This window comes from Aspergillus heteromorphus (assembly GCF_003184545.1).
Source record: "Aspergillus heteromorphus CBS 117.55 chromosome Unknown BO70scaffold_5, whole genome shotgun sequence".
NCBI classification, from domain to species: Eukaryota; Fungi; Ascomycota; class Eurotiomycetes; order Eurotiales; family Aspergillaceae; genus Aspergillus; species Aspergillus heteromorphus.
The window spans coordinates 665,687-691,909 of NW_020290410.1; the positions used below are offsets into that span (position 1 = coordinate 665,687).

Below are 26,223 nucleotides of genomic sequence, written 5' to 3' on the forward strand. Positions count from 1 at the left end.
TCCCCCTCCTCCCCTGCCTCTCATTATCTCCCTCCTCCCACCACCTTCTCCATGCCCCTCTTCCGCCGCAAGCACAAGCCCTCCGCCGCCGCGACTGCATTCCGATCCGTCGAGCATCTGCCTGCGGCCGTCCCTCGCGTCTACCCCGACGACGATCTCGACCGCCGCTTCTCCGCCTCCACCTCCCGCGACCCTCTGCCTCTGCCTCCTTCGAGAACACCAACTGCTACAACTACAGCTACGACTACGAAGACCATCCCTCCCTCCGCATCAACCCCGTCCATTACGCCCATCGACACCCCTTCTCCCCCCAACCCTGCCCCGCAACCACGCCACCCCGCAAATACCCCCCTCGGTCGCTCCAAGAGCCAGCGACAAGGCCCCAGCAACAGCATCAGCAACAGCAGCAGCGACGACTCTCCGGTACTTGCACATGCAGCATCCCCCGCACCCACCCTCGATGCTGACCCTCCCACCCAGTCGTGGCCTTTGCCAGACCAGCCCCTCAAGTCCGCCGACCCCGAACCGCGCAAATCGCGCCGCAGCATCTTCTCCCTCCACTCGTCCGTCGCCCGCGAGCAGTCCGGCGGCATATTGCAGCGCACTCGCTCCGTGAAGAAGACTCCCCCCACCGTCGAGCCCCGTCGGATTCCTATACAACAGCGCCCGGTGTCCGTCGACACCACCTCCGAACCTCGCCCTGCTACCTCCTGGTCGAGGGAGCACGAACTAGACGCCCCGTGGCAGAAGATTCCGCAGCCGCCGCGTCAATCTCCCCCGCAGCAGCAGCAGCAGCAACAGCAGCAGCAGCCGCAGCCGCAACAACAACCACAACTACAACAGCAACCCCAACCCAAACCCAAACCCAACCTCAGCCGCAGCCCCAATTCCAACAAGCTCAGGCTGCGTCCCCGTCTCGCGGATCGCAAGAAGCTTTGTTTCCGCCCCAGAACCAACCTCAGTCTGATCCCTCTCCGCCCCAACCTCAAACCCCGACCCGATCATCCATGCCGCAGAACGCAGGGCCCCTCGACACACGCTCCCCCCGTTCACCGCATCCCTCTATCCCCCGATCCAACACCGACTCGGGTCTGATCGATCACCTCCCGCGACCGTCCCCGGTGGAGCCACCCAGACCGCCCGGCGAACTGGCCCCAACACAGCCCCAATTGGACCCCACGGTCGGCGCTCGACCCCCATCGCGCCAGTCCATCGGGCCTCCCTCGCCACTACGTCCCCTTCCAAACCCTCCAGACACAGTCGCGAGTGGCATGTCAGAACGTCCATCGGGTCCGCCTCCGGGTCAGCCCACCCCCGGCCATGCGCCGTATGCAGGAAACACGCAGGAAGCTGGCTTCCGCACCGCGGCGGCACAGCAACCGGAGCAGGGTCGCAGCACGCCCAGCTCGCGGGACAGCCGTCGGGACGCTCGCGAGGAGAGCGATCTCGACGTGCGGGCGTTAGTCCAGAAGCACGATGAACTCCGTAAGTGCTTCGTCCTGGTATGGAAGCCCGCTAACAAGAAGCAGAGGCCAAATATTCCAAGGTGAAACGATACTACTTTGAGAAGGAAGCACAGGTGCAGCACCTCCAGAACACGGTAGCCCACCAGCGCATGGCCGTGTCCCGCACGGTGCTAGACGACAACGAGTACGCCAACCGATTCGGTCGCCTCGACGGCGCAATCAAGGACCTGGCCTTTGCCATCCGCAAGGACTGGGAGACGCTGCCGCCGTGGCTGAGCGGGGTCGTCAACGACGACGCCCACACCGTCGGCACGAAGGAAATGACGGCGATCGGCCGCGCCGTGATGAGCCGATGGCTCGTCGAAGAGCTCTTCGAGCGCTACTTCCACCCCGCCCTGGAACCCACCTTCAGCCGCCAGCTCAAGAGCATCGAGATGAACCTGCGCCGGCAGCAGGTCAAACCGTGCACAGAGGAAGACAAAGAGAACGCCATCGCGCGCATCTCCAACTGGCGCCGCACCACGCTAGACGGCCTCACCAACCTACAGGGGCCACAGGCCGACGAACACCGCTCCCAGCTCATCGACCGACTCATCTCCCACCTGGTCGCCACCCTCGTCTCACACCTCCACGACCCCGCCCCACCAGGCCTCGACACCGGTGCCCGCATGATCGTCGAAAACGCCGTGGGCATTGCTGAGAAAATCCCTCTTGAATCTCGTGATATCTGCGTCGAATACATCGCACCCGGGTCGGTCATCCACGAAGGCACCATGAAGATTGAAGCGGGGCTTCCACCCCTCACCCACGTACGGACTGAATCCCGTGGTTCGGACGAGCTCGATCCGGCCGATGAAACCGATGAGTCAGGAGGAGGTGGTGGTCCTGGTGAATCCAGCCCACCGCAGCAGCGCGAACAACGCATGCGATCGGTCTTCAGCTCCCTGATGGGCCGTCGTACGGGTCCGACGGCGCCTCCTGGCCCGGGCGACACCCGCGTTGTTCAGGAAGAGCGAGAGCGCGGCCCCGGTCGCATTCGGTTTGCGTCTTTCGTCACCGCGGAGGTTCGAGGGAGGGGACCGATGAACGTGTTGGTCAAGGCGCCGGTGTATTTGATTGAGTAGATGCATGAATGGCATGCACCTAGAGCACAGCGAGTGGAAAAGAGCAGAACAGGGAGAGCAGAGCAAATAGCATGTACAGCGAATTCATCTGGTGATGAGATGTATATTCTTCCTTCCCAGCAGACATGTGCTTAAATTAAGTAAGTGGAGTATCCGTAGGATAGCTATAGATGCGAAGGATGGAGTAGAGGGGAAAACAGTGGTATTAACCATCCATTCATCCATCCTACTATCCTACTATCTATCCCAACCATCATTATCCACCCCATATATCCTATGATCCTATCCATCCGCACCACCCATCCAAACTCCCCCGGGATAAACAAAACAAAACAAAACTAGTAGTATGTATGTATGTATGCATGTTTGCTGACCGCCTAGCCTGAACTCAGCCTCGAATAGACACAATAAGAGATGACTAATATCCACCAGACAATATGGCCGAGTGGTCTAAGGCGATAGACTAGAAATCTATTCTCTTCGGAGGCGTCGGTTCAAATCCGACTGTTGTCGATTCTTTTTGGTTTTTTTTTGTGTTGTGGGGGATTTGGGTGGGTGGATGGCTGGTAAATAACAATGAAAAATGGGTTGTAAATTGTGTTGATTGGGCTGGGATTGGTGTGTATATACTAGTATATAGATATATGGAGAGAGCATGATGATGGGAGATTAAAAATATACCAAACCTGCTTTACTGACTAACCTCTATACTGGCATAGTGATAATGTGGTTATGATTGGAAAGCTGGATTTAATATTTATATATAATCGGTATATTTTTTAATTTTGGTTCCTGGGTACGTTCTATTCCCGCCTCGCTTGGTCTGTAATCTAATTATCGCGCAGTATAGGTAGTTCGTTCAGGTTGGAGAGTGCAGATGGACTGATCTTGCAAAGCATCATGATGGTGATGATGATGATGATGATGCTGGTTTGGATACCTCGAGTATCGCGGCTATCTTTCGAGGAAATGAGAATCTTCGATCAAGGAAGAAGATCGATTAGGCCGAGGCTAGTTGGATTATCAGGCAGCGTTTCTAGCTGTCAAGACGGTATCTGGACAGGAATCGAAATCGAAATGACTCGACCAGTACTTCTCATCCGTGCTTAATATCCCAACAGCATCTATAAATCCGAGAAGCTGTCCTTCTCCACTTTTTTTTTTTTTTCGAGCGGAAACAACGAACTCGATGTCCTAAGTTCGAGCATATCATAGCCAGCCCTGTCAGTGATTGGCACACCCTTGCTTGTCCTTCAGGAAAAGTAAGTACGGGGTAACCATCCAAGGAGCTCCTGGGCGATGATCTGTTGCATTGTCCATAGGAATCTTTAAACAGTACCCATTGCACCTAGAAGCTGGGACTCCTTCAGCAAAAAAAAAAAAAAAAAAAAAAGAATCTTTAGTAGAGCATCATCTGTACTGTCTCAGGGCGATACGTGCTACCGCAGAAGTATATTCGACCTGGAAAAAAGATTTCTCCTGTCGTGATGTGCATCAATCTCCAGCCGACTTGTAAGCTCAATGGGCTCTAACCTGGTTAATGGTATATGCCGATGCCGATTCTCCAGTGTCAACGCTGTCTGATAGCAGGGTTTCCCAGACAAATAACTGCCACAAATAACTGCTGCAGTTGCTGTTTAGTGTAACCAGTATTCATACTGCATTTCCCATCTGTCGACGTTCGAGAAATGGAACTCATTGTTCATGTTCTTTGCAAAGATGACATCGTAGTGTTTTGCTCGTAATTTTCCCGCTTTGAAGTACTTCTTTCTCTCACCGACGCGTCGAGCAATCAATCCCGCAAGTTGGGCGACAGTAACTTAAGCATCGTGTTTTTCTTGACCGTAACATCGTCGTTTGAGACTATATCTATGGCCGAGTCCACTTCAAAAGTTGACTCGGCTTCAACAAGTAGATTCGGGTTCAAATGTTGATCAAGTCTGGAGTATGCATTCTTCTTGGACCAAATCGTCAGTCACAATGTCTTCATCCATCTATTCGGCTATTGTCAAAAAAAAAAACATCTATGAGTTGAAGGCTTTGCACTATGAACCACCGTTTCGCTGAATAAAATCCCAGAAGGGTAGACAGTTTCGACGCAATACGCTCCATATCCATCATTGTAAGCAGAAAACGAGCTCTGGATGCAGGACTGTTTCTGTAAACCATCTTTCACGCCCTTCCGGGCTTAGATCAGACCAGATTGACAGCCACCATTGCCTCATGGATGTGCAGTCTTGGACCCCAATCTGGATTTTCTAAGACATTCCTTGGAGGCCGTGTTCATCTTCAAGGCAAGACATATTCCGTGCCCCATGTTCATCACCATACGTTCCTTGCATACCATGCTCATCTCGAAGACATGACTATCACTACAAGTCATGTCAGATTCCCTTGACAAACACCGTGCTCACTTAAATGATAGAAGCATAGGCTAGTCAACAAGATAGTCGACAATCAGCTGTGTCTGGTCTCTAGAAAAATTTCTGACGAGCCAGTCATTTACAGCCCTAGGGTCTGTTCGATCTCGGGGGTCGTGATCTCAGCCACGCAAAGACTGATCTGCCCTGATTGCTGTTGCAGGGCTTGTAAAAACAACCGTCATGCACTGGTGATAATATCGCGTCTAGTCTACTAGTATATATCATCCGCACTGCATCCATCAATGTGAGTGTGACGTGATGAGGCTGGGTATATGATAGAAACCCCGAAATCGAAACACCGTCGTGGTTCCCAGATCGGAAGCTCTATCTTCGTTGCATGTTCAACCATGAATGAATTTGTTTAAATAGGTAGAGTCTGGTTGACGATGTTCTTCTGGACTTCCGATTCAGCTTCGTTTTCTTCCAGCGAGGATAATTCTCAATCGGCTTTGTATGTTCTGCATGGGTCCTTTGATGGATCTTGATTGATGTATGAGAATTTATAGTAGACTCTGTAGATTCAGTTGAGCAAGGACGTAAAAATAATTCGACGGCCAGTCCGCTCGCCATATTGATCGTGGAGAGTATGAAGAGGAGGAAGAGGAAGAGGAGGATAAGGATAGGGGTGGGGGGTTTTTATATTCGTGTTCTGGTCTGGTGCACCTCTCTCGAAGAATGGGATTCACTGAGTCTGGGGAGGGGAATCTTGGATAGAGATGTATTGGTGCTTGGTGAGGGAGGGGGTGAATATAGTTTGAATGGGATGATAAGGATGGATGTTAGGAATGGATATTATGGAATGAGTATAGGGCTACAGAGACATCCTAAAGAGAGTGAATAGTATACTCCTGTCTGTGTAATCACATAGGAGAGATATCTATCTATAGATAGCGTATTTTAAAGATGATTAAGTAACTGGGATATTCCCCGGGAGCATCTTCGGAGGTTTATCTCAAAGTAAGAATCTATATAGAACCCAAAATAAGCTGTACACTATACACTGCACCCTGTAAGCTGTATAATATACACTATATACCCTACAACCTGCAAGGGTACGTAGGTAGGTGGTAGGTAGTAAAGAAGATAACATCACAGGGCACTCCCTACAGGAGTAATAGCTTCTAACTATAATTCTATCTAGTATTAACTCAATTCCATTCCATATAACTATGTATTATACTTTACACATCCCACATCACATCATAACAAAGAGACATATCACATCACATCATACACCTAAACACAGTGTACCCTAGTAAATATCTGAGGGGTGAGGAAGAAGATGGCTGCCGGATGGGCGGAGCATTATTAACCTCAGGCACCACCCCGACATATTCCGCTTTGCTCAATAGATTGCTGACTGGACATAAATACGGGCCCTAATCTAGAAATATCAACGATTTGACACGCTGAGCCAAAAGATACACCATGCTGGTATTTAGTCCCGAACACCCAGTCGGGGGTGGACAGTGAAACTGCGAGCAATACTTACTGTGACCTGCTGTTTGTGCTAGTTGACAGACAGACGAACAAGACGGAATAAAGTGGCTCATGCCGTGCATTATTATTATTATAGTAGTTGTATCTATATGCGCAGCATATGTCTAGCTGTCTATCAGCCATGCACGCAAGCATGCACCGTGTCCTGCACTAGAGGCTGCAGTCAATGCAGCCATGACTCGAAGCGAGCCTTTTAACAAGGAAAGGATGAAGTACCATCCTTCAAGCAGCAGCAGCAGCAGAATCCGTACCAGCATCGCCATTCATCTCCCACCAAACAGCATACCCGACCAACTCCAACAGATACCTCTCGCGATACGCAAACGCCTTGGAGGCATACAGCCCCAAAAACCCCCTTGCCTTCTCGATCACGACGCTCTCATTGCCGCGTCCCAGAGCCACAAGATCCCTAGGAGAAAGACTCACGACATCCACTCCAGCATCAAACCCCAAGAGCCCCTCCACGCCGCCATCCAACCGATCCACCCAGGCACAGAAGCTCTCAAACATCGAATTCCGCGCCACAAACTTCACCACGGAGTCCAGGTCCGCTTTGTCCACCACGCCGCGGGGCAACGCATCCCCCGTCGCCACGATCGTGCGATGCACCTGCGCCACGTACGCCAACTCGGCTAGCAACTCCTCCACGCCGCCGCGATCCTCCGCAACAGGCAAGAAGAGTGGGCGGTCATAGCCCAACCTGCTTCTCCAGAACCAGTTGCACGCGAGCAGGCTGATAATGCAGGGTATCAGGACGACATAGCCGTACCACATGGTCGCGGTGACGAGACTCGCACCGCCCGCGACCAGCCCGTTCACCCCGTTCACAACCGCATGCCACTGGAGCCCCCGGAACCGCAGTTTCAACTGGTCGCGAAACACGCCGACGCCCGGATGCGTCGGGGAAGCAGTCGCCGTGCACGCCTTGTAATGTGTCTGGAACCGCCGGACCAGATAAAACGACCACGCGGCATTAACGACGCCGAACAGCGCCGCCAGACCGTTCCCGATGTATCCGGATAGCAGGTTGCTAGCACGGTAGACGCGCGGATTGGCGCCCCAGATCGCCATCAGTGTGCCGGTCCCGACGAGCAGCGCGCCCAGGCCCATCAGCAGGTCCATGAGGATGCGGTCGACGATCTCGGTGCCCAGTTCGCGGTAGTTGACGCCGAGGCGGGTTTTCAGGAGGCTGGTGTTTGTGGGGGTGGAGGTGGAGAGGAGGTGTTGGAGGTGGGAGCGCTCCTGGCGGAGGAGCTGCACGTTGGTCCAGCTGAGGTGGAGGTCTCGGGCGGCGACGAGGGTCATGAGGAGGGCGATGGGCCCGCCGATGGCCATGAGGATCAGGGCGTAGCGTGGTACCGGGATGTCGTTCCAGACGTTGGCGGCGAAGTCGGCGGCGTTGGCGAGTTCGAGGAAGCCGACGCCTGCGAGGAGGGAGTTGCGGAAGAGGGGTTGTTGGGTGAGGCGCAGTTTTGGGGGATGGCGGGTGGTGAAGGGATTGAGGGATCGGCGGGAGACGCGGGTGAAGGTCACGGTGTTGGGGGTGGAGTTGGGCCCCGTGGTGGAGGAGATGGTGAGGTCGCTCGACTCGCGGAGGAGCTTGGGGATGGGGGACGACATGGCGGTGGTTGTGGTTGGGGAGGGAGTTGGGCCACAGCCACCATGTGTGCGGATGAAGAGGAGGAAAAAGAGGAGGAAAAAGAGGAGGAACAAGGGGTCGAGCAGAAGAGCGACAGCCGGGGGATTATATTTGGCCGGATTGGGTCGGTGGGGCCGCCCTGTAGGGCTGAGCCGGGGATCCGTGGTTGGCTATTTTGGGGTCTGGCGGCCTATCAGCGACTGCCTAGTACGCTCGCAGCCTTCGCTAGCCGGTGCTAGGCTGGGGATGTGCAGGACTTACGTGTCCTGGCGGCCCATTGATGATTATCTATTGATTTGGACGGGGTTTAGGCATCAGAATGTTCACCGCTGATGGTGCATTATTTGCTATTTGACACATCGGATTATCTATCCAATATCCATCGACCATTTACTGTCTATCCAATATCCATCTACCATCTACTTCTATTTCTATTTCTCCCTCACCATGGCCGCCTGCCTATACCCCGGAATGACCTCCCACTCCCGCACCACCCGAAACCCATACTTCTCATACAGCGGGCGACCCTGGGGCGTGGACGCCAGGAACGTGTCGACACCCACTTCATCCGCACGCTGCAGCCCCCATCTTAGCAACGAGGACCCAACCCCGCGTCCATTGAAGTCGGGTCTAGTACCGAGCATGTCGAGATCTGCGCCGCCATTAGACACCATCATCATCATCCAAACCATAGTAAAAAGCAAAACAAAACAAGCAAAAGAACCTCCAGAGAAGGAATAAAAAAAAAAAAAAAAAAAGAAAACCTACAGAAATACCCCTCTCCCTCCCACCCATAACCCTCCCCTTCTCAGCATGAATATCCCCAAAGAACCTCTCACACAGTTCCGAGTCCGAGCTGGGGGGCCACGCCACCTTCTCCTCATCCCCGACCCCAGCGCCATGGCCATCGTTCGACGCAGAGACGGGAACAGGGAACTGCCACTTCGCAAACCCCGCAATCACACCATCTTCATCAACCACCTTCAGCACCGCACACGACGGATCCCTGCCCCCCGCCAGCTCAATGTCCCGGCGGAACTGCTCCACCCACCAGCTCCGCACGTCCGGGGTGGGCGGGAACAGCCGACGATTGAAGTCGTCGGAGAAGGCGGCCAGAAATGTGTCTGTGAGGGCGGTGCTGTCGGAGGGTAGGGCGGGGGAGACGGTCAGACGGGATCTGTGGTTGGGAGGTGCGAAGGTTGGGGCTGGGGGTGTGGTTGGTTTTTGCATGGTGAGGGGGAAGGTGTTGATGCGCGTGATGCCCCGGAGTGTTTGGCTTGGGCGGAGGTGCATAGATTATGTATCTATGATGTAATCACGTATATATTTTGTGACTGGAGGAATAGGATGGGCTAACAGGATTCGGAAACTCGCAATAGTATTTATTCCTTTTCTCTTTTTGCCTCCTAATTTCGTTTTGTTTGCAGATGAGTCACGGGATGTCGCCATGTCGGAATACAGGTCACGTGAGTATATTCCGAGGTTCCGACCGGAATGGGATGGAGGGGTTGTGGCTGCCGGATGGGGGTTATTGTTACATAGATTTAATTAGCGGGTTTTGGTGTTACGGATTGCGGTGGTAGGATGGTGCTGAGAGGGGAAAATTACTGTCAATTTCTGCATTGCGACTTGTCAGAGTTTCCTGAGAAAATGGAAGCTTTAAGAGTAAGACGGGAAAGACATGGTCTGATCGGCGGACGAGGTATATACTCTTTCAGGCCTTCAACGCGTAGATTAGTCGGGACAGTATCATTGACTACCGTGAACTCCGTATTTAAATCGTGTCTACCTATTTCATAGTATCTGAATGTAGGCACCTGAAAAGCAGTGCCTCTTCTACTCAGGCAGTCACATTATTTCCGGACCCCGCGGCCCTGCGCCTTTCCCCTGCTATTAATACCTAACTAATTATCCGCCATAGGGCTGAACCAAGACCAAACGGGCATGCCGTGAGCGCGACAGCCAGTCAGACGAGCCGCCCAAGCTTTTGAAACGGGACCCTGGCCCCACTTGGGCTGACAAGCTTTTCCCTGGACGCTCCCCGTCACAGGCGTTGGTTGTATCGTTGCACAACAGCGGCACACAGCCAGGCAGCCGTATTTCCAGAGCCCATCAGGGTCTGGCTGCGGCTGTGGCTGGATTCAATACGAGGATGCTGTATCAAGCCCAAGGGGGATGAGGGAGATGATCGCCAGTAGAGATGAGAATCATCAGGAAAGAACCAGCAGATGCGAGCAGGGCGTTCGTTGTGTAGACGGCGGAACAAAGCGGACGACGGACGACAAAGACACCAGAGAGAACTTAGTCTTCGATGGAGTTATCGCTGGGTGACGATGGCATCAGCCAGCCCCATTCCCCCTCCAGCGATCATAAGCTCATCGAACATCCGGGTCCGTGTAAGAATACCACCAGCCAGGATGCTGTACCACGCCCCGCGGAGACAGATTCGCCAGTTCATCGTACTTCTGCAGCCTGACCGTGATCGGTCCGTACAGACATTACAGCGATTCATCGCTGTAGTGGCAGCCTAGAGCAGTGCCCCTTCAGTCATTTGCCTGCTTTATGACGCGCCTTTTGTCTCTCTCTCTCTCTCTCTTGTCCTGCTGGCCTTTCTTTCCCTTTATATACCATACCATCCATCCATCCATCTTTTCTCTCCATAGCCCCTTCTTCTGAAGCCAAGCAACGGCCAAGCAACAAGAATGGTCACACACGATCGACCACTCAGCACCATGAGCCCATCCTCTGCAGACCAGCCATCCCAGCAGCAGCAAAAGCAGAAGCAAAAGCCAAGAAAGCCCAAGAACAAGAGCAAAAACAAGCCAGACCCTCAACCAGCTGCACCGAAAGTCCTTCTTGCCGACAAGATCGGACAATCTCTCTACGACCGCCTCATCGAGTCGCGTCTCGAAGCCCCAGACTCCCTCCACCACTGGGGGGCCCTGCATCACAACCTCTCGAAATGGCCATCCCCATCTCCATCGCCATCGCCAACCCCCGATCCAGCAGCAGCAGCGCCAACACCACACACTCGACCTCCTCGTCCCTCAAAAGCCTCGCCTCCAGCCGCACCAGCCATGACTCCTCCTCCTCGTCCTCCTCTTCCTCCAACCCTAACAGAAACCACACCCACAACAAACCCCTCCCCCTCTCCCATCCCCCGAATCCACACCCTCACGTACCCCCACCCCCGGTCTCGACAATCACCTCCCTCGCCGCCCACCACGGCCAAATCTCGCACATGGGCCTCCTCGACCCCAGCTACCACCTCTTCCTGAACACCACCCACACCGGCCTGCTGTGCTTCAAAGTGCTCAACAAAGTGGCCATCATCGCCGGCGACCCGCTCTGCCACCCGTCATCCTTCTCCTCGCTCCTCTCGGAGTTCAAGGTCTACCGAAAGCGGCAGCACTGGGGCATTGCGTTCCTAGGCGCGAGCCCAGAACTACTCCACCACGCCAGAATCACGAACGCGCACTGGACGAGTCTGCAGTTCGGGCAGGAGAGGGTGTTGAATCCCCTTACGAGTCCGATCCTCGCGGAGACGGCGGGGAAGAGGATTCTGGTGCAGAATAAGCAGTTGTTGAAGGGCGGGTGGGAGGTGGATGTTTATGTTCCCGGGGGACATGGGGATGAAGCGTTGGAGAGCGAGTTACGCGGCATATATGATGAGTGGCGCAGCGAGCGGAATACCAGTGGGACAACGCAGGCGTTCATCACCGAGTATGATCCCTTCTCGATGCCGGAGCTGATGACGTACGTTTACTGCAAGGGGCCTGGCACCGGTCCCGACAGCGCAGTGTGCGGATTCGCAGCATTACGATGGATCGGTGCCAAAGGCGGCTATCACCTCGACCCGTGCATCGCGAGACCCGGGGCCGCGCGGGGCCTGAGCGATCTGTTGGTGTTTTCGGCGATGGCGCTGCTGCGGAAGGCCGGCGTCGGGTATCTAGGGTTTGGCTACGAGCCGTTTGAGCATCTGGGGGAGGTGGTGGGGTTGCCTGGCCCCGTGGAGAAGATGACCCGCATGGTGTATCGGTATACGTTCCAGAGGCTGCCGATTAGTGGGAAGAAGGCGTATCATGATCGGTTTCGCCCGGATGAGGACCTGGATCGAGGGCTGTTTTTGGTGTTTCCGGCCGCGTTGCCGGAGGTGAGGCAGATGGTGGCCATGACGCACATTGCGAATATTAGTATTCGGCGGTTGGTGTTTCGGGTGTGATTATATTGTTTAGAGAATACTGCTAGGGAGCTGTTGGGACTTGGGATGGTTGGCTTAGTGATTGGTTTTGGAATGGGGATGTGAGTGTGAGTGTGAGTGTGCATATGGGGGTTTGGGGGTTTGTAATACTATAGCGGTGATTCTTATTGCTTGTATACACCCTTTTTGTCTATGATTATCTTCTTCCCTTGTTATTTTTACTATCTTGTTAAGTAGACTGCACAGCCAATATGCATCATCATCATCATCATCATAATGACTATCAGGATTGGATATATCTATCAGATTAGATCATGGCAAGGACTAGAATCCACCATCCAAGCCAAACTGAGACCCAATATGTATTTCTTTTGTCTTCCTTTCTTCGTTTACTACTGCATAACCCCAGAGAGTTAGTTCAGTTACCCCATTCCATGCTATCCGGGACTGGTAGAACTAGACAGTGAATGGACTCTCAACAACAACACGTCTTGTCTTGTCTTGTCTTGTCTTGTCCTGTCTTATATCTTCCCCCCTCCCTTCTTCTTCCTTCTTCTCTCTCCTCTCTTCTTCCTTATTTTCTCTCCAAACCCACCTCTCTTATCCAACCGCCATCGAAACCACAAACCATCATGTCTTCTTTTGTCAATACATCCTTATTATCATCTCCTCTCAACCAGGCCCCAGGAGCTGCCGCTGCTACCGCTGTCTCCGGAGGGATCACTATCAACATCAACCCCAATTCCAACCGAAATGGCGGTGACAGCAACAGTCATCATTCTTCTAAGAAGAAGAAGAAGAACAAGAGAAAGAACAAGAGAAAGAACAGGAGAAAGAACAAGAGATCCACTCTTCCAGTAAGCCAATCCTTCCCCCCATTTCCCTCCCCATCATCTTCCCAGCCAGCATCAACTCACAATACCCACCCAGTTCAGCACGATATGCCAAAAATGCAGCCATAGGGAACGAACCTGCCGACACCCGAATATCAACAGGGCGAGGGCGTCGAAGATGGTTTCACTCAGTGTATTGTCTTTCTTTCTTTCTTTCTTGGTTCTTTCCTTCTTTGCTTCATTGCTCCCCCCCTGCTTATCCTAAATACCTACCCACCCGCCAACCCAAACAAAGGCCCACCTATAGTATCTACTACACCTAACAAGTATAGCAATCTGCTAATAATATTAACTATCAGCACCAACGCACCGACCCGCTCCCCCGCCCACCTTCATTCCTGCCTTCTCGTCCTCCACTTCCTTCACAGGGTCCTCGTGGGTTTGGGTCTGGGTTTGGGTTTGGGTCTGGGTTTGGGTCTGTATTTGGACAGCAGAGGCCCGCCCATCTGCCGTTTCGACCCGGGTGGCTGAGTAGACGTGATCGTTGGGTGGATGCTCGGGTGGGACATCGTGTGGAGAGGGAAGAAGGTCAAGGTCAAGGTCGGGAGGTTGTGGGCTGGGAGGTAGATCGACAGGAAGCATGGCGATGCCAGGGTGAGACGCAGACACAGACACAGACACAGACACAGACACAGACATGGGTGGTTGCTCGCCAGAAGGAGGAGGCCGAGGAGGAGAATCCCCGGATGATAAAGATTGAGGATGAGGATGAGGATGGGAATGAGAATAAGAATATGAATACGAGCGAGTGCAAGAACGAGACCGTGGAGGATGAGGAATTTGAAGAAGAATATGAAGAAGATGATAGATGGTACCCTTGATACAAGACAAGTCAAGTCAAGCTCAAGGCAAGAGATGTACTTACTCATATTGATAGTATCTAGTACCTACCCAGTACTTACCTACTACCTACCTACTACCTAGAAATATTGCCCCCCTGCTCGCCAGATAGCTTTCTATACTTGACATTTGTATGAGTTTGATGATTTTCCAAGACGGATAGGATAGGATAGGTGAGATATGTGGTTCCTAGGAAACCTATTCGATTTGTTTCGTCTGCCAACAATCTACACTACATACGAGCTAACTAATAAGTGCTAACTACACGGTGATCTGGCTAAATGTATGGACACTCCAGACATGGATTTCCGCTCCAGATTGTTTACTTGTTGATTGATTGTTTGCTCGATAGATTGCACCATGGAAAGGGATGGTACGGAGTACTGTTATCCACATCCCCACCCCCACAGGGTGGGGGAGTGTATGTGTTTTCGTGTCAAAATAAGTAGATCTTGTAGATTAAGACGATGAACTCAAAAGGTATCCTCATTCACAAGTAAATTCTTTCGTTGCTGCTTGCTTGCTAGCTAGCTATCTAGCCCAAAATACTGCAATACGGCAAGAATATTGGACCGACCTAACTATTCTCTTCGCATGAAATGTTGTATGTTGTATGTTGTATGTTGGTTGTCCCGACGCATAAATTACGATGATACCCGTGGGATCGGATAAAATCGTACTCAAAGATCATCGGATTTCCTCTCGTCTCGTACAGTGTACTAACATAAAGTAGTGCAGCTGCATCCAGCTCAAGATCATCCGAGGGGAGCGGATGACCGAGCGAGGCAAGAGACATGCATGACAGGGCTACGACTACGGGCACGACGATGACATGAGGCATGACATGACAGGGTCCAGTGGAATATCTGGTATTGGTTGGATATAAGTGTACAGATTATCGGGTATCTAAAACCCAGCAGAGCCGAGCCTGGTTGACGCCGTACCAAGCAAATCAATACGCCACGCGGGTCCGCATGTCCTAGGAGGGAACTGTTAGTTTGGTAGTCAACGTATGGAATGAAGACTGGCAGCTTACCGAAATCTTCCGCTCGATTTCCCGGACGGAGCGGTCCAGTTCCGCGGCAATCATCATCTTCGTATCATTAGGCAATAAGAAATACATCTCGCACAGGTCTCCGTCAATGACCCCCTTCACCGGGGCATAGTAGCTCCGGTAGATCAGGTGGTCCCGTCCAGCGAGAGGAGGGTGCTGTGCAGCCAACTGCATCTCCAGGTTCTGGAAGAAGTCGACATCCTCTCGACTGAGGAACGGAACCAGCATGCCGATGGTGCCGTGGAAACCGGTCCACATGACAATGTCGCGTCCACCGGCCACCAGCTGCGTCTTATGCAAACTGGTGGGGATGTCCTGCGTGTACACGTGGATCATCAATTCCAGACGATTGGGTGTTCCTTGCAGGTAGCCACGCTCGTGGATCAGATGGGCACCCGATCCATCCTCATCCGCCTCTTCAGACGTCTTCTTGGGGCAACGCAGGAGCCATAAGTTCCCGAACTTGTCACCACCGGCTGTGGTCTCATAGTCGACCATGGTGGTGGAGGTTGTCCAGCGAGACACCGAGTCATCCACGAAGGGAATCAGAACATTCTCCTGGTACTTGTACACGACGTACGTGACACTCTCCCGGACGTCGCTGACGACAATTCTGCTTCCCTGGGTCTGGAGACCGACGATGGTCCTGGGCACGACCGGAGCCTGGCACTTGCGAAGCAGCTGCTTCATACCCAGGTCGTAGATGCGAAGCAGGGAGCCGATACCGGCGGCCAGACGACCTTGGAATCCAAGAAGCGCAAGAGGCGGTTCGTCAACCTTGGTCTTGTGGATGAACTCAAGCTCTCTTCCGTCCTCCTGGAAGCGATAGATGTGGATGTAGCCACCCTTGTGAGAAGGCGGGTTGACAGTCATATCTTTCGCTGTTCCCACCACCAGGAATGTCTCGTCATCCTGGCTAGTGAAGGGAACGGCCGCAATGCTGACAGCAGCCTCGTTCTCCTCAAGTTCAATGGTGTGGACGACAGCCTTGGCATCCAGAGGATCGACTACCTGAATGCAGGAGGCCCAGTGACCAGAACCCTTAGGATATCCAAAGTCTTCCGCCGGCAGGACAGTTTCATCACCACCGCGCGACTTGGAATCCTCGATCAACCGAGCTCTAGTGGAGGGAGAGAGGACGTTGTTGTCTGACTCGATCACATAGAAGAGCGGCTGCTCGGGGTGCTTCAAGAACCGACGCGGAGTATACGATAGAGGGATGGACTGCTGCAACATGTTGTTGTCCAGTTTCTCAATCGAGAAGATTCTAGTGTGCCATTAGCAAACGTTCACCAAACATTCATGAACAATAAATGTGTATTGGGGATCGATCTCAGTAGGAACAATTGGAATATAAAAAAATTTGATCCACATTTGTTTATTCGGACCCTAATTTTCATCATACGATCAAGGGGATGGGGCGGAAAAGGACGAAAAAAGACGAGATGTACATACCGTAGGTTCTGTCCCTGAATACCCACCATGCCCTCAACGCACTGCTCGCTGGAGAAGTTCCAGCCCCATTCGAGCCCAACGTAGTCAAGCGGCGTCAGCATGAAGCCCTTGGTCTGCACGTCACAATAGCCGAGCCAGGGACGGGAGCTGATGGCAAGAACAGCCGCCTGCCCCTTGACGGAGACTTGGAACAGCTTGACAGCCTTAGATCCGAGGAAGCGTGTCCGGGTGTCCGATAGTTCACCCGTGACCTCGTCCAGGACCGTTCGCAAGTAAACGCCTGAGTGCAAACCGATGTGCAGATACAGAGTCGTTCCACCGGAGCTCGAATCAGCCATGGCCATGATGTTCAAAGCTGAAGGGGCGGCGGTGAGAGCCTGGACTGACTTGTTCTCCAAAGTCGAATCCGGATCCAAGCTCAGAATACGGACAGTCGAGTCGTCGCATCCGACAGCCAAGAAAGAGCCCCGCATGCGACCCTCAGGAACCTCACCCAGACTCAGACAAGTCACAGTGCCAGACATCTGACGTCTCTCGTCGTATTCGGCCAGAGAGCCATCCGCATCCATTTCAAAGTAAACGATCTCACCAGAGCTCAGAGCAACAGCAACCTGACGTTCGTTGGTTGCAGCAGCCACGATGGACCGATGCTGAGGAGCAGGCCATTCGTTCACTCGCCGATCGGCTAGGATGTGGCGGATACCGCGGGGGTGGATTTGGATCAATGCATCCTCACCAAGCTGCTGGACAGCCAGCGTTGGCGCGGTCGAGAGGAAGCCAGTGTCCGTAACTTCTTCCACAGTCTCACCAATGCTCAGGACCAGAGTGCCGTTGGCGAAGGAAAGAATAATGTACGCATCAAACTCGTCGGCTCTGGTGAGTTTCGTTGTCCATACTGCAGAAGGCACACTCGGAAGCTCGGACTCGACAATCTCGGACACTTCCAGGCCATGCTTCAATGTCCTGAAGCTGCTCCGAGCGCCACCGCCAGATATAGTGAAGATCTGAGGCGCATCATCCTCGGTGATGTTGACCACCTTACTGTCGATCAATGGGTTCAGGGAGTTAATGGTTTCCACCAGGTTCAGGTTCTCCGAGCCTCTTGGTTGGAAGAAGATCGGCTCATACGGCACCGAAGGATCCGCAGAGAAAGACTCGCTGGTGAACTCGATCTCTTCGTCATCATCACCGAGCTTCTCGAACTGGTAGAAATGATGATTACCAGCCTCACTGGCAACATACAAGAAACCACTCTTGAGAATTAACAAGTTCGACGCGAGGGGAACCGTATCAAAGTATTTGATCTTGAGCTGCTTGACTTCGCCAGTCAGCTGGCCGTTGTCATCCTCAACCATGTCGATGGTGAGCTTGAAGAGATCACCATCCTCAGTCTGCAGAAGAAAGAAGAAAGCACCCCTCATCTTGTGCATCACACCAGCAGTGATGATCCGCTTGCGTTCCGGGTTCTCAGTAGCACCACTTCGACGAGGGATGGGTACTCTGAACGCATCCTGGTTGGAGTGTCGGTAGGTGACGCTATCCTCAGCACAGACTAACACACCACTGGGGCCGTCTGCACCGCCAGGGACCTGGAAGAGCATCGTCGCAGTGCGATCAACAGGATCTGACCACTTCCTGACGACGTGATTGAGACCCAGATCCAGCTCGTAGTAAACCAGGTGCTTCTCGAGTTCTTCGTAGGCCTGACCCGTGGGATCCTGATCCGACTCAGAGTAGTCCACTTCGAGCGCCGCGAATATCGGGTTTTCATACCCAACATCCAGACCCGTCATGGCAAAGACCAAGGTCTGTGGCTTGTGGGCCTCCAATGGGGAAGATATCGTCAGCTCGGCCTGCGAGTTCCGATTCAGGACGTAGACCAGCTTGTTCTTCTCGATGGAAGCGATGATGCAAGCTCTGCCCTTGGGGTCCACGGCCAGATACTGGCCCGGGACTACCCGGCGGACACCAGACTTGCCAAACGTCTCGAGGTGAATCCGGTTGAACCGGTTCTGTGAGGGCACATACTCAATGATAGTGATGCGTCCCGAGTCCGAGCCAATGATAATGTAATCTATAGGCATCTTTCAGCACAGTTCAGCCACCAACACCGAGACGGGACGATTCGGCTAAGGATCGTGCTGCCCGGGAAGCTTGAAGAATCACTATGATGATCTTGAAAGTCCAGGCAGGGGGAATCTGAAACATACCTTTGTTGCTACCAGCCAGTCTGAAGGCGGCCAGGGAGCGAATGATTCCAAAGACATCCTGAGAAAAGAGCGGAGTGACCTTGCCCTGCGTCGGGTCGGGGCGGTGGATGGTGAGCTTGGAGCCCGACGCGGTGACGATCTGCTGTTCCTTGGTGCCGGCAAACTGGCCCAGAATCGCCTGAGTGATCGCAGTGGGCGGCTGGATCGTCAGGGAGTACATGAACATGTGCGAGGTGGTCGCCATGGTGGAGGGGGGGGAGCTCAGGTGAGCTTGAGCGAGGGGGGTGGGGTGGTTGTTTACGACGCGATTGCAGCCAGGGGGAGACTACAGTGAAAGCAGTCCCATTGCTGCTCGTGGAGCAATTGAGATGGGAGGACTCTCGAGACCGAGTGTCCTCGCTGGGGGGGGGTGGTTGCGTGGAAAGAAAGGACAAACCCAGCAAGTGTGTGTCTGCGAGAAGAAAGAGTGAAAATTCCGGTGCGAAGAAGGAAATGAGCTTGGGCGGGTTTGGGTTTGCCTGGTTTGCGGCGTCACGTGGTGCTGACCGTACCGTACAGCAGCTTACGTTGGGTCATCGCGCCCACAGGACGGAGGGGCCCGCAATACCGTTCCAGCAATACACACCCGGCAGCTGGGAGGGCGGACGATGGGGTTCTGCCCGCTTCCACCTCACCGGTTACGCTATCGTCCAGTGCTGGGCTGAGGCGACTGACGGCGCGATTGCACTACTGGCCGTTTGCTGGAAGAGGACAAGTCCCCCCCATCCCCTTCCGTTATTCCTCATACTATCATCGCTGTATATCTACTCCACGACTCCCCAATCTGCTTCTCTCCCTCCCCACGTCTTGTGCAATCTACTCTCCACCAACTCCCCTCCCCCCGGTGTGACGTGACTGGTCTCCTCAGGCTCCCTCGGGCCCCCCTCATCCCCTCCATCCGCCGCATCCACCACCACCCACCCCTACACACCATCATGGCTGATGAAACCTCCCCCGCTGATGATGCGCCCATCACCTTCAACATTAAGTCATCAAATGATGCCAAATACACCCTGACCCTGCCCGCGTCGACGACCGTGTCCCAGCTGAAGGAGAAGCTCGCCGCCGCGGAGTATGCCGATACCCCAGCCGAGCGTCAGCGCCTGATCTACTCGGGCAGAGTCCTGAAGGACAACGAATCCCTGGCAACCTATAAGATCAAAGAAGGAAACACCATTCATCTGGTGAAGAGTGCTGCCAGCAACCAGCGTCAAGCGCAGACTGCTGCTACCACGGCCCCGGCTGCCGCCCCGGCCGCAGGCGTCCCCACGAACCTCGCGGCTGGCACCGGCAACAACCCGCTGGCTGGGCTGACGGGCGCCAGATATGCTGGGTTTGCGCAACTTCCGGGCGCAGGGATGTTTGGACCAGATGGCGGGGTAAGTCGCGTCTTCGCGAAAGCTTCCGGTACGGGGATGAGTGCTAATCCAGCTTGGGTAGATGGGTCCTCCTCCGGACACCGACACGATGCTCAACATGCTCGAAAACCCCCAATTCCAGACTGCAATCAACGAAGCCTTGCAGAACCCCGCGATGATTGACATGATGATCCAGCAGAACCCGGTGCTGCGCGCCATGGGCCCCAACGCGCGACAGATGTTCCAGAACCCGGAAGTCCGCCGCATGCTGACCGACCCCAACTCGATACGTCAGGTGGTACAGATGCAGAGAGCCATGGGTGGCGGGGGGCTTGGTGGCAGCAGTGCGTTCCCAGCTCCTGGAGTCACGAACACCACGCCCGAGGAGAACAGGAACGCCCCGAACACTGGCGCTGGCGCTGCGCCCAGCCCCGCCGCGGCATTCAACCCGTTCGTGCCCACCGGTCTTGCTCCAAACAATCCTTTTGCTGCCCTCTTCGGCGGCAATCCCAGTGCGGGCAGTCCTACGGAGACGCCGTCTACAACCAACACAGCGGGTGGCGACCAACCGGACGCTGCTCGAGCAGCAGGCAACACCACCGGAGACAACGCTAATGCCCCAGGTCAAGGCCAGCCGGCCTTCCAGAACCCGTTCGATCTCTTCAATCCTGCTCTGTTTGGTGGCCAGGGCGGCCAGGCTGGCCAGGCTGGCATCAACCCCTTCAACCCCCAACAGAACCCTTTCCTGCGCGACCCAGCGATGCTCCAACAGATGATGCAGTCCATGGGTGCTGCGCCCGGAGAAGGGGCGGGGGCTGGGACCAACCCCCTCGCGGCACTCCTTGGTGGTGGGTTTGGCGGCGCCGGGTTTGGCAGTCCCCCTCCGCAGGACAACCGACCCCCGGAGGAACGGTACGCCGAGCAGCTGCGTCAGCTGAACGACATGGGATTCTATGAGTTCGAGAGGAACATCCAGGCTCTGCGTCAGGCCGGAGGCAGCGTACAAGGGGCAGTGGAGTATCTGCTGAGCCATCCTTCCTAGTCTTGTGCTGTCCACGACCTGCCTCGCGATCTTTCAACGATGCATTTCCTGCGTATGTCTCCATGCGGACCGACAGATTCGACATTGGCGGCTTGGCGGTTTATCTTTCTTACCACTCTGCGTACTCTTCCGAAAATGTAGGGACCGGACGAGGCTCATGTAGCTAATCCTATCGCCCACCTGATGGCGTTATATAGGAAGAATTATGACATGATGATTTACGGGAATCCTGGTAGTATGATGATGTGTTTCACGATTTCGATGACATTGCCAGTTGCCACCAATATAGAGTGTAGACAGAGTAGATTGCATAGTGCATTAGTTCGGGCCACCACGACAGCAATCGGTAGTTATTGCCGACAGGAAAAGGAGGCGACGGCGCAAATCCCGAGCCCGACCGAGCCTGAGGCCACCGTGACGGCCTGGATTTGTTCCGGAATGGGACTAACCCCCTTGAGGCTGGCAGCCCATCCGAAACAGCGCATCTTCAACCTCCCTCCTGCTCCTCCTCCTCCTGTTCTTCCTACCTCTTCCCTTCTCGTCCTCTCCATCTCGCTGCTCCTTTGCGCTGCATCTGGCATTCAATGCCGATTCCACTCGTTCTCCTGGCCTGAGTTGTCACTCTCCGGATCCCGTACCGCTGGACCTCCGTTCAACCCACCCCTCCCCCCCCCCTCTGCCACTTGCCTGTCCTTTCCCTGTCCCTCTGATTATGTGTGCCGTCTGAGTCCGGCTTGTCAAAGACCTTTAAATACTACTTGTAATTGTTCCACCATCCGAGTTGAGCTCTGGAGGAAGATCGTGGCGGTCAGTTGAAAGTTATTGATCGGCATCCGATTTTCGTACCCGCCACGTACGAGCCAGCGATCGTAGTCGTTGGTACATACTTGCGGCAGTTTTCTGTTCTGTTCAGACAGCTAAACCTCTTCCGCTCGCCGATATGGAGCTTCGTTGGTCTTTGCGCCTTCGTCAATGGACGCTGTGGCTCCTCTTTGTTTCCTACACCTACGCGTTCTACATTCCTGGTAGGTGATCGTGGTTGCGACAGCTTGCTCTTTGTCTGACATGCCTGCCCGCTAGGTTACTCCGTCAAGCGCTATGGCGACGACGAACATATCCCTCTCCTCGTGAATAAGATCTTCTCCGACAACACCCAGCTTCAGTATGCGTACTTTGACCTGCCCTTCATCTGTCCCCCGAGCGGCCGGTCGCATGGCGGCTCTCCGTTTGGCTCCGGACAAAGCGTGTCTCTCAATCTGGGCGAGATTCTCCGCGGCGACCGTATCATGACCTCCGATTTCGAAATCCAAATGGGCAAGAACGTCGAATGCCAAGCGCTTTGTACACAGGAGGTCGGGCGCAAGGACGTCAAATGGACCCGTCAGCTCATCAAGGAAGGATATGTGGCCGAATGGATCGCGGACAACTTGCCTGGGGCAACGAGCTTTGTGACCGTCGACCGCAGCCGCAAGTACTACGCTACCGGCTTCAAGCTGGGCTTCCAGGACTACTCGCCCATTGATGGAAAGGCGCGATACTATCTCAACAACCATTTCACCATCGTCATTCGCTGGCGGTCGGTACCCGAGGGCGGCAAGGTGATCGTTGGGTTCGAGATCTATCCGAAGAGCATCCGCGCTGCTGATCACTTGGAGGGTGGCTGTCCCCAGCAGGTGCACGAGACCCACGAGGGTTTGGAACTGTACATCCCCCCGGACACCTCCAAACTCCGCGAAATGTACCCTGGATCGTCGTATATCCCCGAGGACGATGGCGACATGGACGACGGTGCCACCTTGAAGGTTCCCTACACTTACTCGGTCTACTTCAAGGAGGAGAACGGGGTTGACTGGTGGAACCGGTGGGATCTCTACTTCAGCAACCAGGACGAGGGCTCCACGACTCACTGGCTTGCGATTCTCAACTCCCTGACCATCTCTGGAGTACTTGGTGTCGCTGTGTACGTTATCTGGAGCCGGACCGTTCAAGGCGATATCAAGGGCCGGGGCGACGGAGCCATGGAAGACAAAGTTCGTGGCAAGAGCAAGTCGGAGAGAAAAGGCGACGGGCTTCTTGAGCAAGGCGACGTCGAGCGTGACGCGGACGCTTCGTCTGATGATGAAGGCCTGGAGGATGTGAGCGGATGGAAGCTTCTTCACGGCGATGTGTTCCGGGTGCCCGAGTACAGTGGGCTTCTTGCTCCGCTCGTGGGCTCCGGCATGCAGTTGTTCTTCATGGTCTCGGGGCTTCTGCTGCTCAGCTCTCTGGGCGTGTTGAATCCCAGTTTCCGTGGCGGGTTCGTCAGCGTCGGTATGGGCCTGTTCATCTTCGCCGGTCTTTTCTCGGGGTACTTTTCTGGAAGGCTGTACAAGACCTTTGGCGGTGTCAAGTGGCGGAAAAACACACTGATCGTAAGTCACCTTCGTGTAGCAACAGACAGCACTAACCTTTTCAGACCGCGTTGTTCTTCCCTGGACTGGCCTTTTCTCTCATCTTCATCCTGAATTTGTTTGTGTGGTCGCAGGCATCCAGCACTGCCATTCCGTTCGGCACGCTCGTTAGCCTTCTTGCCCTCTGGCTGCTGATCCAAGTTCCCCTGGTCTATGTCGGCAGCTGGTATGGCTATGTGCGCACTGAGGCGTGGGAGCACCCGACCAAGACCACCTCGATCGCCCGACAGATCCCCCCACAGCCGTGGTATCTGCACAGCATCAGCGGGACGCTCTTGACGGGAGCCGCCCCGTTTGCGGTGCTGTTCATTGAGCTGCTGTTCGTTTTCAAGAACCTGTGGCAGGACAAGAGCGGCTACTACTACGTGTTCGGCTTCCTGAGCGCTGTGTCGACGATCCTGATGGTCACGGTCAGCGAGGTGACCGTGATCGCGACCTACAGCCAGCTCTGCGCGGAGGTAAGTTTTTTTTTCTCGAATGTCCTGTATATTCGGTGCTGACGGAATAGAACTACCACTGGTGGTGGCAAAGCTTCCTCACCGGGAGCAGCAGTGCGTTCTGGGTGTTCGGCTACTGCATCTGGTACTACATTTTCCACCTGCACATCACGGGCTTCGTGTCGGGCTTGCTGTTCTTCAGCTACAGCTTTCTGGCGTGCGCGGTGTACGGCCTGTTGACGGGGACTGTTGGCTTCCTGACCGCATACACCTTCATCCGACGGATCTACAGGTAGGTTCTTCCGATCCGATCCGATTCGATTCGATTCCCCATAGGACTGCGGCCTCGCTAACCATGCACAGTTCCGTCAAAGTCGACTGAGCGTACGCACGACCCGGGCACGGAGTAGAACCTTGACCCCCAGACGCCCTGCTATCGAAAGTCGAGGCCTCATCATGTCATTTCTTTGAGAGAAACAGTCATCTGAGCTGAGCAGCTGGCCTGAGGCCTCGCTGCGGGTCGATATATATAACATGTCATTAGCGAAATCATAGCCATCTCTTTGTACAGTCTAGTCTATTTTAGTCTTGCGTCTTGCCTGCAGTCCGGTTTCTGGGTTCTGGGTTCTGGGTTCTGGTTTTTTGGTCCTGGGTTCAGGGTTTGGGTTCAGACTCGCCAAGGCCGCAAGGGTCAGACAGACCACATGACCCCCCGCCCAGGACCAAATAACGGTGGGCGGGCGGGCGCTGAAGTACTTCTAGGACAATGGTAGATCCCGCCAAGCCCGGTGGAATTCAAACCCGGCTCATTATTTGGATCTCATCTTCTGGTGTGAGACTCTATACGTACTTAGACTTAGCACTGAGACTCTGGATGGTTGAGTTGTGCATTGATCCCACTTTCTTAGAAATATGTTCAACGATGCCAATACCATGCGAACCTCTCTGCATTCGTCATAATGTGAAGTCGACCCTCCAGAGCTCTTCTTCCCCCTTCTTTTCGTAAGTCGGACTGTCGCTGATCAATCCACAAAACATACCATACTGCATAGAAAGAGTACGGAGTACCGGGGTCATAGCAATCAGACTCAGACCCAGCCAGCACACGGTAGATATCTACCATGCTGCGTAGCCTATCAAAACCTACCATATATCCAGGTAGGTAGGTAGGTAGGTAGGTAGGTAGGTAGGTAGGTAGGTAGGTAGGTAGGTAGGTAGGTAGTATCCTCCGTACTTAGTCCAGCTCAACCCAAAATGCGGGGAAGCTTACGCGCCAGCCAGCCAGCCAGCCTTCAGCCCCAGCGCTCCCCACTAGATACTCCGTACTTACTTCCACTATCTATCTACACTATCCCTACACTGGCAGTACTACTATACTACAGCACTAGACAGGCATACTAAACATTAAACCCACCTCCCTGTATCTTGCACCCAGGCGTATAAATCCAACCCTACCTACTTACTTACTTCCGTCGTATCATGAACAAAAACACTGGGTCCTACTTCTAAAACCTCTGGATATAATATCCTCTGTACGGAGTACTATAGCACAGACACAGACACAGACACAGACACACACACACACACACACACACACACACACACACACACAGCAAAGAAACTAACTTACTAGCTAGCTAGTTAGAGCCGCTTATTTTTAAATCAAGGAAGAGACAACCGCCCATCTTCCAGAACAAAGTGGTATGATCCCCCGGATCGGAGCATAGATACGTGGAACCCGCGCGGTAGAGGGCGCGTGATAGGCCCGATGGCGGATGATGCCATCGATCCGCAAGATTGGGTGAGCGCTAGGTTGGGTGTGGGTGTGGAGCTGCCGAAGACAGGAATAGTAGATGCTTGAGTATTATTATGACGATGTGGATGGTAAGGTGAGGAGGAGAGAGAGTATTGTTATGGGGTGCGTGAAGGCTTTACTGAGTAGTTTACTGCTACACTACCTTACCTAGCTAGCTAGCTAACGTATATAGTACCTGGCTATTACGGCGACTAGTACTATAGCGGTGCTGTATTTATTCCCTGCTAATCATACTTGAATACCGTATATCCACGACCTTCCTAGTATACTCCGTAC

The 26,223-nt window shown here is 53.9% G+C and overlaps 8 protein-coding genes and 1 non-coding gene across 9 annotated transcripts; 6 read left to right on the plus strand and 3 right to left on the minus strand.

Moving 5' to 3' along the window:
* The first annotated feature begins 5 nt into the window (after nucleotides 1-5).
* BO70DRAFT_359776 (uncharacterized protein) lies at nucleotides 6-2,771 on the plus strand. The gene is made up of 3 exons (XM_025542618.1): nucleotides 6-1,089; nucleotides 1,128-1,485; nucleotides 1,530-2,771. The coding sequence occupies exons 1-3, from the start codon at nucleotides 52-54 to the stop codon at nucleotides 2,588-2,590; spliced, it is 2,457 nt and encodes an 818-aa protein (XP_025401873.1). The 5' UTR covers nucleotides 6-51; the 3' UTR covers nucleotides 2,591-2,771.
* Nucleotides 2,772-3,021: 250 nt separating this feature from the next.
* BO70DRAFT_t84 lies at nucleotides 3,022-3,103 on the plus strand. The gene has a single exon. It is a non-coding gene; the product is annotated as a tRNA-Ser (tRNA).
* Nucleotides 3,104-6,789: 3,686 nt separating this feature from the next.
* BO70DRAFT_259291 (uncharacterized protein) lies at nucleotides 6,790-7,998 on the minus strand (the record flags this gene model as incomplete). Its single annotated transcript, XM_025538895.1, has 1 exon — nucleotides 6,790-7,998. A coding segment is annotated over one exon (1,209 nt), but the record flags the coding sequence as incomplete, so codon positions are not given.
* Nucleotides 7,999-8,583: 585 nt separating this feature from the next.
* BO70DRAFT_394054 (GNAT family N-acetyltransferase) lies at nucleotides 8,584-9,382 on the minus strand (the record flags this gene model as incomplete). The annotated part of the gene is made up of 2 exons (XM_025546429.1): nucleotides 8,584-8,804; nucleotides 8,944-9,382. The coding sequence occupies 2 exons, from the start codon at nucleotides 9,380-9,382 to the stop codon at nucleotides 8,584-8,586; spliced, it is 660 nt and encodes a 219-aa protein (XP_025401875.1).
* Nucleotides 9,383-10,762: 1,380 nt separating this feature from the next.
* On the plus strand, nucleotides 10,763-12,560 carry ergS. Its single transcript, XM_025542619.1, has 2 exons — nucleotides 10,763-11,051; nucleotides 11,159-12,560. Exons 1-2 carry the CDS (start codon nucleotides 10,855-10,857, stop codon nucleotides 12,372-12,374), a joined length of 1,413 nt encoding a protein of 470 aa, XP_025401876.1. The 5' UTR covers nucleotides 10,763-10,854; the 3' UTR covers nucleotides 12,375-12,560.
* A 425-nt stretch (nucleotides 12,561-12,985) lies between these two features.
* BO70DRAFT_420108 (uncharacterized protein) lies at nucleotides 12,986-14,067 on the plus strand (the record flags this gene model as incomplete). The annotated part of the gene is made up of 2 exons (XM_025547512.1): nucleotides 12,986-13,210; nucleotides 13,546-14,067. 2 exons carry the CDS (start codon nucleotides 12,986-12,988, stop codon nucleotides 14,065-14,067), a joined length of 747 nt encoding a protein of 248 aa, XP_025401877.1.
* Nucleotides 14,068-14,945: 878 nt separating this feature from the next.
* Nucleotides 14,946-19,047, minus strand: BO70DRAFT_359780 (DDB1/RSE1 family protein). The gene is made up of 4 exons (XM_025542620.1): nucleotides 18,806-19,047; nucleotides 16,596-18,669; nucleotides 15,123-16,407; nucleotides 14,946-15,065 (listed from the first exon to the last, which is right to left on the minus strand). The coding sequence occupies exons 1-4, from the start codon at nucleotides 19,029-19,031 to the stop codon at nucleotides 15,039-15,041; spliced, it is 3,612 nt and encodes a 1,203-aa protein (XP_025401878.1). The 5' UTR covers nucleotides 19,032-19,047; the 3' UTR covers nucleotides 14,946-15,038.
* A 471-nt stretch (nucleotides 19,048-19,518) lies between these two features.
* On the plus strand, nucleotides 19,519-21,498 carry BO70DRAFT_359782 (ubiquitin domain-containing protein DSK2). Its single transcript, XM_025542621.1, has 2 exons — nucleotides 19,519-20,223; nucleotides 20,285-21,498. The coding sequence occupies exons 1-2, from the start codon at nucleotides 19,780-19,782 to the stop codon at nucleotides 21,242-21,244; spliced, it is 1,404 nt and encodes a 467-aa protein (XP_025401879.1). The 5' UTR covers nucleotides 19,519-19,779; the 3' UTR covers nucleotides 21,245-21,498.
* Nucleotides 21,499-21,946: 448 nt separating this feature from the next.
* BO70DRAFT_359783 (transmembrane 9 family protein) lies at nucleotides 21,947-24,936 on the plus strand. The gene is made up of 5 exons (XM_025542622.1): nucleotides 21,947-22,269; nucleotides 22,325-23,655; nucleotides 23,700-24,152; nucleotides 24,203-24,423; nucleotides 24,495-24,936. Exons 1-5 carry the CDS (start codon nucleotides 22,185-22,187, stop codon nucleotides 24,511-24,513), a joined length of 2,109 nt encoding a protein of 702 aa, XP_025401880.1. The 5' UTR covers nucleotides 21,947-22,184; the 3' UTR covers nucleotides 24,514-24,936.
* Nucleotides 24,937-26,223: the final 1,287 nt, after the last annotated feature.